This window comes from Callithrix jacchus, chromosome 9 (assembly GCF_049354715.1).
Source record: "Callithrix jacchus isolate 240 chromosome 9, calJac240_pri, whole genome shotgun sequence".
Taxonomy (NCBI): Eukaryota; Metazoa; Chordata; class Mammalia; order Primates; family Cebidae; genus Callithrix; species Callithrix jacchus.
The window spans coordinates 107,823,278-107,843,947 of record NC_133510.1 but is presented as its reverse complement, the minus strand read 5'-3'; the positions used below and the strand labels follow the sequence as shown (position 1 = coordinate 107,843,947).

At 36.1% G+C, this 20,670-nt stretch overlaps 1 protein-coding gene across 3 annotated transcripts in view; it reads left to right on the top strand.

The window, feature by feature from the left end:
• The window catches only part of SLC41A2 (solute carrier family 41 member 2), a 163,558-nt gene that overhangs the window by 50,155 nt on the left and 92,733 nt on the right, over positions 1-20,670 (top strand). For all 3 annotated transcript variants that reach the window (XM_035257448.2, XM_009004522.4, XM_009004521.4), the window contains exons 4-5: positions 12,707-12,778; positions 19,094-19,238. In XM_035257448.2, the coding sequence (XP_035113339.1) occupies positions 12,707-12,778; positions 19,094-19,238 (217 nt within the window). The remainder of the gene's footprint in view (positions 1-12,706; positions 12,779-19,093; positions 19,239-20,670) is intronic.

The following is a 20,670-nucleotide window of genomic DNA, read 5'->3' as shown; positions in this document are numbered from 1 at the left end:
TATTCTAAAGAAGAACTAGACTTCTATATATTCTTTTTTATAATCTGTGATCTCCATTTAAAAATACATCATGATCATCTTTCCGCATCAGTAATTGTGTCGTTATTGACTTTGTACTTTTCTGTTGTATAGCTCTATTACAGTTTCCTTCATCTATTATTGGATGTATAAGCTCCTTCTAACATTCTTCTATTATAAACAATGGGATGAATATTGTACACCATTTTTTCATTCTTATTTTTTAGGGCCAATTCTAGGATTGTAATTACTATTCAGAAAAAAACATGTACTTTTAAGTCTTTAGCTATATATTGCAAAATTGTCACTCAAAAAAGGTAAATATTTAAAAAACTGCCACTAGCAGAGTTCTAAGTTACTTTTAGAAGCTCAAAAGGACATTGTCATCTTATTATAATATTTTTGGAGTTTGCCATTGTGTAACCAAGTTATGGTTAAAACTACGTAGCTAGTGAGGTTCACTTCAGTGAGCTGTCTGCTTATGAAATGTTAGCCAGAAATTAACTAAGTCACCAGATAATGTTACTAATTGAAATACTTTTAGTATATAAAGTTTGTTTTCCTTTAAAGAAGTTAGAGCAAGATAGTGTTAATCGATCTATCAATTAGGAAAAAAATTGTATGTATCTAAAGGTAATCAAGAAGTGGGAGCTAAACAATTATGCTGTTGATGGGAGGACTCTCCACCCTCCGTCCAACTTTTCTCCCCCTTTTCTACCCAGGCAACTGTGAGTTTCCTAAAGTTTCTTGAGTAAAGCAGATGCTTGGAAAGGAAATACATAAAATAATGTTGTATTAACATTACTAGTTTGCCTAACTTTTTTGTTATTTGAGACGGAGTCTTGTTGTTGCCCGGGCTGGAGTGCAGTGGTGTGATCTCAGCTCACTGCAGCCTCTGCCTCCCAGGTTCAAGCGATTCTCCTGCCTCAGCCTCCAGAGTAGCTGGGTTTATAGGCATACACCATCATTCCTAGCTAATTTTTGTATTTTTAGTAGAGATGAGGTTTTACTATGTTGGCCAGGCTTGTCTCAAACTCCTGACCTCAGGTCATCCGCCTGCCTTGGGCTCCCAATGTGTTGGGATTACAGGTGTGAGCCAGTGTGGCCAACCTGGTTTAATTAAGGGAAAATGGTTCATGTGGCCTATGGAACTTTCGCTCCTTCCTTATGTAGTGTATAAAAGGTCATATATTTCATTTATTTATGACCTAAGAGTAGAAAAAAAATAAAAGATCATACAACCATATCTGCAGAAGGCAATAATGAAATATCTGGTATTAGTGAGCTCTTATTATATGCCAGCTCCTGTGCTAACTGCTTTCCAGGTATATCTCATACCAACTCCATGGAGTAAGCACTATTTTGCTTTACAGAGGTAGAATTGAGGCTTAGAACAGTTGAGTAACTTTCCTGAGGACACACAACTCTATATATAGTGGAATAAGTCACATTCCAGAACATTCCTTTTACCTGCACAGGGTAACTGTCAGAGTTTATAAAACCAATAAAAAAACAGTAGTAACAAAAACGTAACAGCTTTCTCATATACCCTGTAAGAATGATCTGCTAAGGTCTTGGTCTTCGCACCAATACATAATATTTTTGGTGCTTAATATTTAAAGTGTTTAAATATTATTTAAAAAAATATTATTTACAGATCTAATGCTTTTCCATGTAGTTAGCTTGCAAACTATAGATGACTTCTGGGGGTATCAGCCAGCCACTTAGGTAGGGCCAAACTCAGAGTAGAATTACTTTGGTAAATTCACTTTAGTCTATAGCATATAGTCATTGTAATTACTGCATATTAAAAGGACTGAAAAATAATAGGAGCTCCTTGGGCTGGAGCAGAAAAGTATACAATGAACCTGGAACATCTTGTGGTGCCAGAAAGTAAAGAAAAGAAGTGCTAAAAAGGAAAAAAAAATGGGGACATGACAGAAGGAGAGAGTGACATACTGGCCAGATCTGGGAAAATTGGAGCCATACAACAAATAATGACAGTAGCAGATTATATATAACCCATGGAATAAAATAAGAATCCATTAGTCTATACATGAATAACAAGCCAGGCAAGGTCTCTGCTGTGATGGAATTTGCGTAAATTCGGATATCAGTAAGGGAAGTGAAGAAAATTGAACAGTATAATGTGATGACCGGTGATTCCTGAGGGCTATATTATACAATGTGGTCAGGGAAGACTTCTCTGAGGAGGTGATGTGTAAGCTGGAAACTGAATAATAAATGAGCCAGCCATATCAGAATCTGAGAAAAGATGAATCCAGGTTGCTATTGTATTTAATAAATGTAACAATGTTAAATATTTATAAGCATTCTAGACAGGTCTACTTTAACAGCTGGACTTGGGGTAGCAATACAAATGGAGACCTATATAACATATGTCTACATAGTTTAAAATTATACAACGAACTTACACACTTGAAAAAATTTCTCCTTCTTTCTACCTTGACAAATGTATTCTTAGGAAGACCTGGAAGTCCAAGATCAGATTTAGAATTTTTGAACTTCTTGGGTTCTGTTTTGGAACATGGTATTGTGGAGAGGGCCATCCCTTGGTCTGAGGCCTGCCCCAGTTCCTCTCCCACCCTTGGCAGTATGTACTGCACTTTGAAAGACCTCACACATGCACCAGGCCCCATATCCAAGCTCCATCTACACCTCCAACAAATACCTAGTCCTTGGCACTTTTGGGTTTGGTTGGCACCTAATGGTGGCATGGTCTGCCTTCAGGACACTAACATTTGATACCTTGCTCTCAGGTGTCTGGAGCATATGGTCTAAGATTTACATTTGTTCCTGTATCCCAGTATTTCCTTATATAATGGTGACATTTGGTATCAGCTGAATGTTGAGTTCAGCACTTGATCATTTGGCATTCAGCTGCAATGTGTGTCAAGTATATCTCTAGCTTTTATCTTTAAGAAGAAAAAATAAAAAACTTTTATGTAGTCTTACTGCGATTTTGAGAATTAGTGAAATTATATGCATGCGTTTCATCTTTTCCTAGTTGCATTATCTTATAAGAACTGGTGGATTACCTCGGTAGATAGAAGGCAATCCAAGAGGCTTTTTGGCAGGAGAAGAGAATGAAGAGGCCTTGTGAAACCAAAGTGGCAACATTTGAAGAAGAAATTATTTGGAATGGGAGTTAAAAGGTGGCTTTAGTTTCATTTGCTGGAAAATGAACTTTGTTCTGATAAATATAGTTAAGCATACAAGAATTTAAGCAACTCGATAACTTTGCCAGGAAAAGTGAAGTTTTGGCCAGCTTGCTCAAAGAAAATATTTCAAAAGCATTGTTCTTGAGCATTATCCAGAATTTGTTTAAATTCAAATCATAGATTTAAAATGCCAGTCTGTTTTGAAATAGACCATGCTATGGGGAATCTGGTTAAAAAACGGTATGCTACAAATGCAATTTGCTGTTTAATTTGATCATGTACCATTAAACCTGAATGAAAGTGAATTCAATTGTTTTTCAGCATTAGTTTATTTGGTGTGGTGACTATATTTTACATGGTGTATTTTTCTCAAATGTCTGGTTATTATATTTGTCCATATTTAAGTGGAGGAGTCTCCAGAGTTGATTAGAAGCTCAGCACATGGGAGAAGCTTGCTTTCTGTGGTCTCTACTCTACTGCAGGGTGATCTAACTGAGCCTTTCTTTGGAGAGGTGGGGGTAGAGCTGCCAGCTTCCATAGATTGAGAACTGTGCTACTGATAAGAAGATAGATCAGTCAAGGAAATAAGAAAATGAAGCATTGAGATGATTTGGGATAGGAATATCCCAGGCAATGCAAAGGGCCAGAGGCAGAACTGCTGTTGATACCTTAGATCAGTAGTTCTCAAAGTGTGTTCTTCTGATCAGCAGCATCAGCAACTTGTTAGAAATACAAATTCTCAGCCTTACTCCAAAACTACTAAATCAGAAGCTCCAGTGGTGTGGCTCAGCAACCTGAATTTTAATGTACTCTGCAGATGATTCTGATATCTATTGAGGTTTGAAAGCCACTGTGTTAGATAAAGAGCATGGAGGCCAATAGGGCTGGGGCCAGTGAGCGAGGGGGGACAATTTTAGGGGATGAGCTAGAGGCCAGATTATATATGATTTGCCTACTTTGTGAGATAAGAAACCAATGGAAGGTTTTAAACAGAGAAGTTCATGTGATCTGATAGATATTTTTAAACAGATTATTTTGACTACCATGTTAAGATATGAATATAGGGGGCCAAGGACTGAAGCAGGGAGACCAATTGGAAGTCTGTTGCAATAATAAATTAGAGATGATATTCAAGATGGTAATCGCAGATGCGATGAGAGGTAGCTGTAGTCTAGAATTAATTTTCAGAGAGAATCCACAGAATTTGTTGATGGATTAACTGAAATTAAACACTAGGAGCCATCACTAAAAATTCTTTCTGGATCTGAGAAGGGTAAAAGCAAACAAATTGGTAGATGGGAAAGTAGCAACTTGTGGCGCTGAGTTATGATAACATGGTATATTCTTCTAGTTTACGGTGTTTTTTTTTTTTTTTTTTTTTTTAGAGACAAGGTTTTTCCATGTTGGTCAGGCTGGTCTCAAACTCCTGACCTCAGGTGATCTGCCCACCTCAGGCCTCCCAAAGTGCTGGGATTACAGGCATTAGCTGCCGCACCAGGCCGGTTTACAGTGTTTTAATTGCTTAGAGAACTAGATCTTAAGTTTGCTGGGTAGAGGACTACAGTTCTTACAGAACGCTAGAGAAGTGTTGTTGGGTATACTCCAATTCTGATACTCGATGGGCTGTTAAGAAACTCTAGGTTAATGACTTATTGATGGCGAAATCCCCAAAGCCTCATCTTCTCTGGACTTTTCACTGATTATTTTCTAGTTGAAAACTTTATAGCCCTTGGCTTTGAGACCCCACTGTCTTCTCCTTCTCCCACCTCTTTCACTGCTGCTTTGTTAGTGTACATCTTTCATTTGCTTTTCTTTGCTTATTCTCTAAATCTGGGGTTTTCTTGAAATTTTAGTACCTTGCTCTGCATGTTCTTCCTCAGTAATTTCATGTAGTCCAGCACTGCTTTCACGTTGCTCTTTATAGATCCATATCTCCAGACTTTCCTGACCTCGAGAGCTGAACTTTCAGTGCCTGTTGGATACCACTAAATATATTCTAAACTAAACTCAATTAGTTTCTCTTATTTTCAGCCATATTATTTTTCTGTATTTCCTATCAGTTTATTAACATAACCAATCACCTTGTCCCTCTTCACTCTCCATCCAGTTGCTGTCCGGTCTGTCAGTTCTACCTATGAAATTCCTCTTCCTTTTTCCTTATGCCCCACCTGTCACCACCTTAATTTATTTGCCTGTTGTCTGTAATTGGGACTACCGAAGCAGATTTCTGACTGTACTCAGTGGTTCCAGGGAGAAGGGTGAATGAGTGTAATTTTTTTTTCCTGCCCCTCCTCTTCCCCCAAGTGTAATTATTTTTTAACTTAAAGCAATCACTATTTGAAAGCTGTTTTTTTATTTATGTGCAAAACCAATAATGCTTTTAAGCATTTTACAGTTTATTATGTAGTATTTGTTTTTATTTATAAAACTACAAGAAAAAATAATTATAGCTGTAGAAGGCCAATCAATGGTTACTTTAATCTTTTTTGCTCCATTCAAGGGTCCTTTCTCATTTTTATGATTATCTGAAGGAGAATCAGGATAAAGAGCTTATAAGATTATAAGGAAGGCCTTTGGTAAGAATAAAGAACTTAAAACGTAACCTATCATAAGGTACAGTCCACTCATTCAATCTATGGAAGGTCAATTGTTTTTAAAGCTTATTATTCTTCAAAGTTGAAGACTAAATGTTCACAGATAAAAAGATATTTTAATAAAATAGGTTTCCAGCCTGAGCAATGTGGTGAAGTCTCATCTCTATAAAAAATAAAAGAATTATCTAGACATTGTGGCATGAGCCGTAGTCTCAGCTACTTGGGAGCCTTGAGGCAGGAGGATTGCTTGAGCTTGGGAGGAGGAGGTTGCAATGACAGAATGAGACCCTGTCAATCAATCAATCAATAGGTTTCCTATTTTTACAAGGGAATTAAAAAAATGGTGTATCCAAATCAACTTTATCTTGCCATCTTACTTGAGTCAAAACTTGTTTCTAAAGGTATGATGATTAACTTGAATAATTTTTTTCCAGGATTTTAATCTTTTCAATAGTATATATAAAATTATAGTAGATATTATTATAGATATATAATAGTAGTATATAATTAGAAAATGAACCAAGTACAGTGATTGTAAACATTGCTGAGTTTTTCTATTGTTTGAGGTCTGAAATTTTCTGCTTCTGGATGTTAGGTATAAAGGAGTCAAAAATGGTGTTCAGTGCCCTAAAGAGAGTATTTTAAAAAAAAGTTTGTAAAACTATTTCCCAGGAGCAAATCACTTACATAATTTGTCTCTGATTTCTATTGCCTCAAACCTCTTCTCAGAGAACACTTGATTATCTAAATTATTTAGTACACTCTACCTTTCTTATTTAGTAGTGCAAAAACATTTTTTGAAGCCAGCTGGGCGAGGTGGTTCACGCCTGTAATCCCAGCACTTTGGGAGGCCAAGGTGGGCAGATCACAAGGTCAGGAGTTTGAGATCAGCCTGGCTAATATGGTGAAACCCCGTCTCTACTAAAAGTATAAAAATTAGCTGGACATGGTGGTGGGTGCCTGTAGACCCAGCTACTCAGGAGGCTGAGACAGGAGAATTGCTTGAACAGGGGAGGTAGAGGTTGCCCTGAGCCAAGATAGTGCCACTGTACTCCAGCCTGGGTGACAGAGCAAAACTCCATCTCAAAAAAAAATTTTTTTTGTAGCCCTTACTATATGCCAAGCACTGCTGTATGTACCAGGAGATCAGTAATAAACAAAACAGATAATATTCCTGCCTTCATTGAGCTTACAGTCCAGTGGTGGGATATAAGGGATATGAAGAAGTTGGCAAAATCTCTTCCCCTAATAATTTAAAATTAGATTTCCAATTCAAATTGTCAAAGTCCTAAAATAAAGTCAAATTAAAGCCCAGATATTGATATTAATAACTATGACACAATTTAGATAGTTACAATTTCAGTATTATTTTCTAAATTTGGCATAATTCTACATGTTCTTGTTGTAACAAACTGATTGTTAGATACAAATGGGATTGCATATTCCTGTTCTTCATTTTAAAGTATCTTATAAATATCAATCCCTAGCCATAGCTTTGTGGAGTAGAACTACTTATGTATAATAAAAAACTGTTATAGTCAACTAGGTTTTTAATCGATTAGGTTTTCCTCCCCATCTTTTTTTTTTTTTGCAGCTTTATTGGCATACAATAAACTATGCAATTTTAAAGTCTACAATTTACAGAGTTTAGATATATGTAATATGTACCGGTAAAAACTACCACCGTGATCAAGAAAATGAGCATGTATATCATCTCTGTACATTCAGACAATATTTGTGTGTTTTTTTGTGTACATTTTTTTAATAGAATATTTCAAACATGTGAAAATATGTAACAGTCTTTCTAATTCTAATTAATGGCTGAATGAAATGGTTGGGTGGGTGAAGCCTCCAGAGATTAACAATTATAAAATCTAGAAAACTATTTGAAGGCAATGGAAAGTGATCAGAAGCTGGTAGAAAGCAGGGTTTACGTTTAAAAGACCATACTATAATGAGTAAGAATTGCAAAGTTTGTGATGTTTTGCCTGAGGGAACTCCCCTATCCCTGGATCTCATATGGCAGAAAACTGATAGTCTTATTTAGCTCAAAGTGGAGTTCAGACCTGGCAGAGTGGCTGGAAATTAAGGGAGGAAATTCTAGAAGTGCAGAAAAGGGGAGATCCAAAATCTGAGTATAAGATCTGCTCAAATATTTGGCTAAGCACTGACATGCATATGCGTAGGAATAACCTGAATGAGTCTGGCAACAAAAAAACAAAAAAAGTAGACAGAAATGTGAGAGGAGCCTACACTTGAAAAACAAATATGCTGGTTAAGATTTCTGTGTTTCTTGACTGAGCGTCTTCTGGGACCTATACATAGATCTATAGTGGCAGAAAGTTGAAGTTTTAGTGGCTTGGATTATCAGATGACAGCACTGGGAGCTGACAGAGCAGATAGAAACTTATAAAGAAATCTCAGAAGCAAGAGAATTGCATAAAGAATGAGCCCTGAAATCTGAGCATAAATTATGCCCAATTCTTTGTGTAGTTTAAACAAACTACACAACCAAAGAATTGGGCATTAAACTACACAACCAAAGAACTGGGCACAATTTATGGTACAGAAGACATCTCAAAGGGCTATACAAAAAGGCATTTATTGGAAACTGAAAGAACGAAGCAGAGAAATGAGCAGCTTCACTCTATGGCAGAGACAAAAGTCTATAGCTTGGGTCTGGGCAAGTTCACTGCCTATTAGAAGGAAAGCCCAATCATCACAAAAGCATAATAGTATCCAGAGTCACTACAACATATTATCTACACTGTCTAGTTTCTACCCCAAAATCACTAGATGTGGAAAGAAACTGAAAAGTGTGATTGATATTCAAGAAAAGTATGATTAATATTCAGTTAATGAAAATGACTTTAATTGGACCCAGATATTGGATTTTATAAAGTCTTCAAAGCCATTAGTATGAATATGTTCAAAAAACTAAAGGAAAATATGTTCAAATAATTAAACAAATATGTTTTAATGAGTGATCAGATAGGGAGCCTTAAAAGAGAATTAGTAACTATAAAAAAGAATTAAATGGAAATTCTCTAGTGAAGAGTACCATTTTGCATTCCCACCATCAGGTCAACTAATCTCATAACAGTAGGCCTAGCAAAGGCCTTTATACCAGCAGTGAATGACAGTTCCTGTTGCTCTACATCATCACCAGCATTTGATGTTGTCAGTGTTCTGGATTTTGTCTGTTTTAATAGGTATGTAGTGCTATCTTGTCTTAATTTGCATTTCTCTGATGTCATAGGATGTGGAGCATCTTTTCAAATGCTTATTTGCCATTTGTATATCTTTTTTGGCGAGGTGTGTGTTAATGTCTTTGACCCATTTTTTAAATTGGATTGTTATTGTTGAGTTTTAAGAGTTCTTTGTGTATTTTGGGTAGCAGATGACAGAGCAGATGGAAATTTGTTAGATATTTCTTTTGCAAATATCTGTTTTTAAATAAAACAATTATACTGGCACTAAATGTTCACTGACAAGAATTTGAAAAATTCACTAAAGAACAAAGTAAAAAGTAAAAGTTATCCATACACCTAACACTTGGAAGTAACAAGGGTAACTTTCTGGTTTTTAAAAAAAAACTTATCTATTTGTTTGCACATATAGTTAAATACATGTTTGTTAAGATCTGTGGAGACTTTCAGTACCTTTGTTTCAAGTATTTATTCATTAAATATGCTTTTTTCTAGTGTTAATTGTAGTGGCTATATTTATAAATCTATAATTTCAAGGTCATACAAGACCACTTTTACATTTAGCTCCAATAAATCATAAATCTTGCTCATAATTAAGATGTCTCACTGTCAGATAAGTTACATCTGTTTATGCAAAAGAAGGATGTTGGGATTATAAAAACTAGAGACAGGAGATTCCACCTAAAGGCATTCAGATTCAAAAATTTTAAAACCACCGTGTTGGCTAAACATAACACATCTTCTGGCCACCTCAGCTGTACTCTTTCCTAAAAAATTAGTTGATGTCTCTGCAAAATATTGGCCTATTTTTCAAATGCTTTAAGATATACATAATTTAAATAAGACCTGGTTATACAGAAGTCTTTACTAGATCATACCCTACTATGTTTTATCACCATCTCTTTTTTTTTTCCTCTAGAAATAGGATTTCTCCATGTTGGTCAGGCTGGTGTTGAACTCCTGACCTCAGCTGAGCTGCCCATTTCGGCCTCCCAAAGTGCTGGGATTATAGCCTGTTTTATCACCTTCTAAGCTCTTGCTTTGTCTAGCTGGGCACCATCAGGTCAGCTAATCTAATAAAAGTAGGTCTAGCAAAGGCCTTTACACAGAACACTCATACTTCGCCCTCTCCGCTTGAGAAAAAACTTAGATGACTCACATTAACCTGAAACCACTGGACGGTAGAATGGGTCAGCCTAACTCTTGGTGTGGTTTTTACAGGATGGAGGCAACAAAGTCAATTTTCTGTGTACTACCATACTATGCTATACATATAGCATACAGGCTAGATGCAAGCCTTACTATAAATATTTTCCCTTACAAGATAAATTTGGGGCAACATTTCTCTTTAGTTTGCTTTTAAATCCTTACTTCTGAAAATCTTTGTTTTATAAAATAAGTTATTTATAAATATATTCTATATTTTATCATTTTATGCCATACATTGTTTTAATTTGTTATTTATTGTTTAAGAAGAGTAAAGATTCAGACTTCTAGATTAGAAAGGGACTTAGAGAATGTGATTTTCATCATTTATAAAACAAATGTAATTGTTTAGTACCGTCCTAGAGATCATGAAAAAAAGAAACTGATGAATTGAAAAGTATTGCTAGCTGCAGTGGCTCACTCCTATAATCCAGGCACTTTGGGAGGCCAATCACTTGAGGCCAGGAGTTCAAGACCAGCCTGATCAACATGGTGAAACCCTGTCTCTACTATAAATACACAAATTAGCTGGGCATGATGGTGGGCACCTGTAATCACAGCTACTTGGGAGGCCTCTGAGGCAGGAGAATTACTTGAACCTGGGAGGTGGAGGTTGCAGTGAGCTGAGATTGTGCTACTGCATTCCAGCCTGGGTAACAGTGCAAGACTCTGTCTCAAAAAAGAAAGAAAAGAGAGAGAAAGAAAAAGTGTCACTCTGGGTTTGGTCAGAAAAACAGAGCTGTGGTATGCATTGCATCAGTAGGGAATTTAATAGAGAAATTTGGGGTTTTTTAACATAGGAGAATTTAGAGAAATGAAGATCTGTGGTAGGAAACTCAGAGAAACCTCCTGAAGCCCTGGAGCAGGAAAGAAAGCCATGCATGCATTACGGCTAGGAAGTCTGAACACCTGCCATGTCTGATAATCTTCCAAAACTAATAGCCTCTGCTTCACTGGCGACTTGCAAATCTTAGGCAAGTTCTTCTCACTAGCAGACAGTAACCTGAAGCTTTAGGGGAGAGGATTTTGGGGAATGTAGTCCAAGCCTTAGAAGGGAATGGTAGTGATAGTGCCAAGTTAACATGGCACGGTTGCAAACCCAATTCATAGCACTCATTCATTCTGTAACTCCTACCTTTCTTGATCTTTTCCTGGACCCGAATGTATGTATATCTCCATTGTTTATTAAGCAACCCTGGAGTCTCGATGTCTTATACTTTTTCATGGAATAATTTTAGATTGCTTCCTATAAATATAGACATCTTTCTAAGAGTTTTTAAAAATAAGACTAATTTTACTCATTCCTATTTCTTGAACTCTAAACCTGAGGTAGGTTCACTTTGTAAACATTGCTTGTACTGTCTTACTCACTTGAGCAAAGCCCCAGGTTGTTAGAACTACAAACATGAACTTCACCAATGATTTAGATTCCCAGGCTTAGTAAAGAAATGTGTAAATAAAGACTACATCAATAATTATTCTGAAATACTGAGAAATCTCAATATTTGCATTTGCTGGATGCTTTGAGACTAAAGTCCACAATGAGATTACAGAATAGAATCTGTTTTCCAGATTGATAGAGGAAATGTTTATATAGCACTTAACCAGCTTGTCTAAAGCCAGTGACCTAAACTCTAGTCTGTACCTCGTTAAAACTACTCATAAATAACAACCTTTACTTACCTTCCTCTTTATCCATTCACCTATAGATCATTTGAAAGTCTTTCATGAGAAAGCAGATGATGAGTAATTGAAATGCAACTCAATATCGTGTTTTTACTAAATGATTGTTCATTGCTTTCCAAATGACTATATTGGACAAACTTGGCAGATTTGGTTGGATATACACTTTTTGAATCCTAAGTGGTTGAGAAGTTTGAATTAGCTTACAGAGCAATTGAGTATGTGAGTGATAACATTATTTTGGAGACTATTCTTTTATTTAGTAGAAAGATGTGTTAAATTTAATGGTTGAGGTACATGATCAAAATTGACTTGTAAACTGAATGAATTTTATTGCTAACAATTTTAGTCATGACTCAGATATAAATTGTGTACATGTGAATGATTTGTTTATATCTTATTTTTTTGGGTCAATAATTCTACATTAGTTTTATAATGTGGAATTAACTGCTAGTGGATCAAAATTATGTAATTACTTACACTGGACCTCAATACACAAAATTTGGCATGCTAAGATGATACCTGATGATGCTAACTGTAAGATAACATCAGTGAGTAGGTGGGTAATACTAATGGGTCCACTAGTTCTTGCAAGACAGGTGAGTAAAAAAAATTTTTTTTCTAAACTCGTTAGGCAAGCCTAGTGTTAGCTGAAAGAGTGGTAGTGAATTCAGAATTATTTTCACAGTGCAATGTGAACTCACTGGACTTACTAAAGAATTATTTTGGGCTTTAAGATTTCATATGCTATTTAAACACAGTAGACAGCATGTAGATTTTCTTCAGTGATACATGAAAATATTCACTTTAACAGGTAAATATTGGGAAGATGGATTCACCCATTGAAAAGTGGAACTTAATAATTGGCAACTTGGCTTTAAAGCAGGTAAGTGGTACACATATTTGTTTACAGATCTTGGGTGTACAGATTTGGAGTGTTATCTATAAGATTGGTGTACATTTTAGTACTGTGAGTCTACCCTTTAACTGCTTTTGGAAACACCAGAACAATAATTTAGTAACTTGGAAGACTGATGGAATATATGGATACTCATGAATTCTGAAAGCTATTCTTTAGAAACTAATTTTTAAAATTATGAAAAATGTATAATATATAAAATATGGAAAAAATATGCAAAATATTTTCTATCATAAGTGTGTGATAGAGCCAGAATTTGCATTAATGTATCTGTTTAGTAAATATTTAACACTTCATTAAGTGCTGATTTTTTACTTTGAGATTTAAAGATAAGCTGAGCTCTTTCTATGTATTATGGTCAGATGTGTTTGTTTTCCTTAATTTGTTACTACTATTAATAGAAACCATACAGTAGTTTATCAATTACATATACACTGAACTATGAACTGTGGATTGTGTATAATCTACAGCTCTTTCTAATCTTGGGTGAGTACCTCTTTCTCTTTTCTCTTCACCCTCTCCTATCCCTAAAACTGAAGGCTGCGACTACCCCTGAATATCTAGCTAGTGTGAACTTAGGGAATGCACACTAATTTTGACATTAGCTCAGCTATGACATAATGTTGAGAACATGGCTGCAGGTACAGAATTTCCTCTAATGTAATTCAAGGACAAAGAAATAAAGCACATTTTTTTAATATGTGTGTAGTTGCTTGTAAGATCACAGATGTGGAAATAAGAAAATCTGAGATCTGACCTCAGCTTTAACATTAAACAGTTTATAACCTTTGTTAATCTATTTAACTTTTCTGGGCTTCACTTTTCTCTTTTATTTATTTTTTTCTTTGAAATAAATTTTAATTTTTTTTCTTTTTGCTTTTTGAGGCAGGGTCTTGCTCTGTTGCCCAGGTTGGAGTGCAGTAGTGCAGTCATGGCTCACTGCAGGCTTGACCTCCTGAGCTCAAGTGATCCTCCCACCTTAGCCCCCTGAGTAGCTGGGACTACAGTTATGTGCCACCACGCCGGGTTAACTTTTGTATTTTCTTGTAGAGATGGGGTTTTGCCATGTTGTACAGGCTGGTCTTTTCTTTCAATTTTTAATTTTTGTGGGTACATAGTAGGTATATATATTTATGGGGTACATGAGATGTTTTGATACAGGCTGCAATGCATAATAATCACATCATCTAAAATGGTATATCCATCCCCGCAGCATTTATCCTTTGTTACAAACAATCCAATTATACTCTTTTATTTTTAAATGTACCATTAAATTATTATTGACTAAAGTCACCCTGTTGTGCTGTCAAATACTAGGTCTTTTTTTTATTCTATTTTTTTTTATACCCATTAACCATCCCTTCCTCCCCCGCACCCTCCTACTACCGCTTCCCAGACTCTGGCAAGCATCCTTCTACTCTCTATCTCCATGAGTTCAATTGTTTTGATTTTTAGATCCCACAAATAAGTGAGAACATCCAATGTTTGTCTTTCTGCTTGGCTTATTTCACTTAGCATAATGACCTCCAGGTCCATTGTTGCAATGACAGGATGTCATTCTTTTTTGTGGTTGAATAGTGCTCTATTGTGTATAAGCACCACATTTTCTTTATCCATTGATCTGTTGATGGACACTTAGTTGCTTCCAAATCTTGGCCATTGTGAACAGTGCTGCAACAAACGTGGTATTGCAGATATCTCCTTGACATACTGATTTCCCTTATTTGGGATTCTATACTCAGCAGTAGGATTGTTGGATCATATGATAGCTCTACTTTTAGTGTTTTGGGGAACCTCCCAAACTGTTCTTCATAGTGCCTGTGCTATTTACATTCCCACTAACAGTATATGAGGGTTCCCTTTTCTCCACATCCTCACCAGCATTTGTTATTGCCTGTCCTTCAGATAAAAGCCAGTTTAACGGGGGTGAGATGATATCTCATTGCAGTTTTGATTTGCATTTCTCTGACCATCAGTGTTGTTGAACAACTTTTCATATACCTGTTTGCCATTTGTATGCTTTCTGTTGAGAAATGTCTATTCAGATATTTTGCCCATTTTAAAATCAGATTATTAGATTTTTTCTATAGATTTGTTTGAGCTCCTTATATATTCTGGTTATGAATCCTTTGTTAGATGTGTAGTTTGCAAATATTTTCTCCCATTTTGTGAGTTGTCTCTTCACTTTGTTGATTGTTTCTTTGCTGTGCAGAAAGTTTTAAGCTTGATATGATCTCATTTGTCCATTTTTGCTTTGGTTGCCTGTGCTTGTGGGTTATGACTCTATACATTTTTGCCCAGACCAATGTCCTGGAGAGTGTCCCTGATGTTTTTGGGTAGTAGTTTTATAGTTTGAGGTCTTAGATTCAAGTCTTTAATCCATTTTGGTTTGATTTTTGTATATGGTAAGAGATAGGGGTCTTGTTTCTTCTGCATATGGATACCCAGTTTTCTTAGCGCCACTTATTAAAAAGAATGTCTTTTCCTCAGCGTATGTTCTTGGTACTTTTAGCAAAAATGAATTCACTGTAGATATGTGGATTTGTTTCTTGGTTCTCCATTCTCTTCCATTGGTCTGTGTCTGTTTTTATGCTAGTACTGTGTTTTGGTTACTGTAACTCTGTAGTATAATTTGAAGTGAGGTAATGTGATTCTTCCAGTTTTGTTCTTTTTGCTTAGGATAATTTTGACTATTCTGAGTCTTTTGTGGTTCCACATAATGTTAAGACTTTTTTGTTCTATTTCTGTGAAAAATGTCATCGACATTTTGATAGGGATTACATTGAATCTGTAGATTGCTTTGTGTGGGATGGACATTTTAACAATATTGATTCATCTAATCCATGAACATATTTATACTTTTTGATGGCATCTTCAATTTCTTGCATTAATGTTTTATAGTTTTTTGTGTTTTTTTATTTTTGAGATGAGGTCTTGCTCTGTCACCCAGGCTGCCAGGCAAGAGTCAGTGGCGCAATCTCAGCTCACCGCAGCTTTCGCCTCCCAGGTTCAAGCAGTTCTCCTACCTCAACTAGGGTTACCAGGGTGTGCCACCATGTCTGGCTAATTTTTGTATTTTTAGTGGAGATGGGGTTTCACCATGTTGGCCAGGTTGGTCTCGAACTCCTGACCTCTGGTGATCCACCTGTCTCAGCCTCCCAAAGTGTTGGGATTACAGGTGTGAGCCATCACGCCCTGTCTGTTTTTTTATTTTTTAGATGGAGTTTCGCTCTTGTTACCCAGGCTGGAGTGCAATGGTGTGATCTCGGCTCACCGCAACCTCCGCCTCCTGGGTTCAGGCAATTCTCTTGCCTCAGCCTCCTGAGTAGCTGGAATTACAGGCATGCGCCACCATGCCCAGCCAATTTTTTGTATTTTTAGTAGAGACAGGGTTTCACCATGTTGACCAGGATGGTCTCAATCTCTTGACCTCGTGATCCACCCGCCTTGGCCTCCCAAAGTGCTGGGATTACAGGCGTGAGCCACCGCGCCCGGCCCTGTTTTATAGCTTTTATTGTAGATATGATATCTTTCATGTCTTTGGTTATTTCTAGGTATCTTATTTTCCTTGTAGCTATTGTAAATGGGATTACTTTCTTAATTTCTTTTTCAGATTATTCACTGTTGGCATATAGAAATGCTACTGATTCTTGTGTGTTGATTTTGTATCTCACAATTTTACTGAATTTATTATCAGTCTAATAGTTTTTTGGTGGAGTCTTTAGGTTCTTCCAAATATAAGATTATATCATCTGCAAATAAGGATAATTTGACTTCTTTCTTTCCAATATAGGTGCCCTTTGTTTCTTTCTCTTTTATGCTTGCTTTATCTAGAACTTCTAGTACTATGTTAAATAACAGTGGTGAAAGTCACTTTCCTCTTTAAATATCATCATTGTGTTAGAGCTGCCTAAGATCTTTTTCAGCTTGAAATTTTAGGAATCTATGCAGGGGTAATAATAACAATATTTAACAACCAGTAGCATACTATAAATAATATATAAAATTTGAAAATATATTTCATTTATTTTTAAATACCCTAAACTCTTACAAAGTAATATAAGTTGTAGTGTAAATTATTTGTCAAATTATCCTAACAATTTTCATCTCAACTTTTCATTTTTCCTCCCATTCTTAGTCTTTACTTTTCCCTTATCATCCTCTCTCCCTGCAACTCAGTCAAGATGGGAGTCAGACAAGGGATTCATTGACTCTAGTTGCCATAATCTGAAGCCTGTGTCTTTATGTGCCCTACTTCACCAAGGATGTATGAATATGAAGAACAGGGAACCCCAACCAGGTCCCTCAGGACACATCTGGTGCCAGCCACCGGGGCAGCAATTGGTTGAAGCCCAGTCACAAGTAGACAAAAGTGAGAAGAAAAGACAATGGGGCAGTGGGGGTAGTAGTTGGGGGAGAGGGTTTTTTCTTTCCAAGGCTGCTTCTGCTAACACTTGTGAAGGAGTAGATGATGAGTGTGGGGAAAGGAGTAGGATGGGTTGGCACAAGTTTCCTCTGCCTGGAGACTGGCCATGGAGGGTAGAAAGAAAGAAGAGTAGAAAGCACAGAGGAGGCCCACACTCCTGCTTGCTCAGGGGTGTGCTCTTCTCATTATTAAATGGAGTCCTGGCAGATTGCCTGTCACAGACTTTGTCACAATTGTACAGAATGGCCTCCTGGACCAATACATAAGTAGTCAAATAAACCAAAGTCTCCAGTCCCATCTGAGGAACTGTTGCCTCACCAGGAGGGACGTGTCCCGTACCAAAAGCTCTTCAGGCCTATGGCCCCTATTAACCTTCTCATCTACTACTAGAACCGAGACATCACTTTCTCTTGGGTATAATTAGTCATTTTTCATTTAACTTCCTCATCTCAGCTTGTGCTTTTATTTTCTCAGAAATTGATAGACCTGTACATGTATACATACATATATACATACCATGATGTCTGTAGTAGGCTCTCTAGCCCTGTGTTCCAGTGTCAAACCAGACAAAACTTGGAATCATAATGCTAGAATTTATATCATAAATTAATTTTACTGCTTTAAAGTGCAATTACGTTGTTTACTAACCAGAATGAAAACACTGAAATGTTTTAACTGCTACAGTCGTCATTGGCGCTTATTAGTTTGAATCTCAGCTCTGAATCTGTGAATGACATCTACAGGAGCTATAATATTAATACATGATCATGGGGCAGGAGTCCAGGATACCTGGACTCTTTAGTCCTGGCTCTTCTGTTGATTTACCATATGACTACCTCAGGAATTTTTTACTTGGAGCCCTCGATTCCAGCACATGGATTGGCTTCAGAGAGGCCATGAACACCAAGAAATTCTATTCAAAATATTGAATGCCTCTGTGTTTGCCTAGAGAAAGAGAACTCCATTCTATAGAGTTTTTACCGGATTGTCAAAGGAGTCCATGACACAAACACAACTAAGAATGAGTGCAATAGATGATTCCCTTAGGGTTACTTTTAGTTCTGACATCCTATTAATCTGAATCTGAGTTGGAGATCAGTGTTATTTCTTAGTTGTGGGTTTTTTGAGTGTTGCTTTGTGTCAGCACTATGCAAAGCATTTTATATATTTATATAATTAATTTAAATCACAAAGTTTGAGATTTTCATTATTGGATTACTAATGAGGAACTGAAATTTTCATAGCCCTAATCACAATTGTGCTTATTTGTGAGGTTATTTTCAAATGTCTGTCTCTCCCACTGACCAAGAGCTCTGTGAGGGCAGGGAATAAATCTGTGTTGACCACTGCTGTAGCCCAACACAAAACATAGCATATTATACATAGTAGAATCTAAATAAATACTCATTGAATGAATGAATTTAAATAATTTGCTGCAAAATTACGTGCTAGAACCAGGAGTCAAACTTCTTGTTCGATTATAAACTCCAATCTCTTGCCAACACTACCTCTGGAGTCAGACTTCAGATGTGTGGATTGGGTACTTCTCAGTCTGAAGGTGGCATTTTCTTAGGTAATCTATGAATTATACCATCAGCATCACTAAGGGTGCTTGTTAAAAACAGATTCCTGGACTCCGTTCCATACCTGTTGTCACCAGATCATCCGGGCAGTTTGAGAACCCACCATCTTAGGGAATATTAAAACTAAAATATTGTAACTACTCGAAAAGGTAATGTAGCTCATTTACGCAGTACTTTTTTTCCTGACTTTTCATAGTAATATTTACATAATCAAAATTTTAAAATATGTTGTTAAAGTGAATAATTCAGTTGGATTTATAAAAAAATTTTTAGGTTCAGGCAACAGTAGTTGGTTTTCTAGCAGCTGTGGCAGCAATTATATTGGGCTGGATTCCAGAAGGAAAATATTACCTTGATCATTCCATACTTTTGTGCTCTAGCAGTGTGGCAACTGCCTTCATTGCATCTCTTCTGCAGGGTAAGTGAATTTATAAATGTCTACTCTATAGCCTTTTATATTTACATGGTTTATTTCTTAAGATAATGACTTTTTATTTAAATGATACTTGTTTGTTATGAAAACAACAGAAAAAACTTATCTACAAACTTTAAAAAATGCCCTAATTATTCCAGATATATTTATATTTTATTATTTGTAAACCTTAGTGTAGAAGAGGCTTTTCTGAGGTTGTCTCCTGGCCTTAGATACTCCATTATAGTTCCCCAAAAAGATCAAGAACAGTAGCACTTAGACATTCATTTGTTCCTATGAGTCAAATTGATTGAGAAACTCCTTTCTGGACATCATGCAGGGGATTTACTGGCTTGTCACTTGAGTAACAAGTGTTCCAGGAATTCTGGGTTTCAAAAGCCATCTTCTGTTAAAATTTTGTTGTTTCAGATTTCAAGAAAAATTTCTTCCCTGTTTCTGTGGCAATACAAATATAACCCTATGCTTAAGACAGCATATTGTTGGCTGTAGAATTTTAAAGAGCCAGAAGGTTTTAAAAATTAACTACTTTAGAATTTAATTTGCAATATTTTTCTTTTTTTCTTTATATTTATTAACGTGAAATTTACATTAGAGAATTAGCTTATTGTGGAATCATAATCATAAAGACTTTGGTTTTTTTTATTTTATAATTGCCATTTTCTTGCCCTTATATCACCAGCAAAGTTTTAAATGGATTATTATCATATTAGGTGATCATACAGTGCAGCTAACTTTTTTGGCTAGGTTCTGGGAATTTAGGGGAATCTTATTAAAATTGTGGCTTGACTTCCAAAACATTTTAAGCATTTTGTTTTAGCACTTTAATTATATCAGGAGTAGTTTCTTGTCTTTTTAAAGAATTGCTATGTTGAATGGAGTTAACATTGACCAAAACAGAGTGAAGTTAAGCTATTGGAAAATTAAATTTTTGGTACAAAAGCGTGTTATACCATCAGCATGCTGTGCTTTTAGGCTCATTTGCGTCTTTTTTCTCTCTGATTTTCTTTCATTTTTTAGCCTAACAAGTATCTGAAAGCTTTGCAAAATTTCCAAAAATTCAGAATTTTAAAATGTATTTGTTTAAAGCTTCTTACTTTGAATAATGTGTGTTGTAATTTTATGATAACTTCACCTTTATAACCACTTTAGTATATGTAAAGAAGAAACTCTTAGCCATATTTGTAGGTGAGAAAACTTAACTCAGGTAAGGTGACTTGTCCAATCTCATCAACTTGTTACCAGCAGAATCAGAACTAAAACCCAAGTTTCTGACTCCTAGCTCTTTCCCACTGGACTATGATACATGCAAAAGTTTGTTTTCAGCTGAAAAGCTTTAGATGGTACTATGTATCAGAGAACTTCCCATATACATCTTTAAATATGCTGATTTTGGAAAAAGATTCTAAGCACTTACATC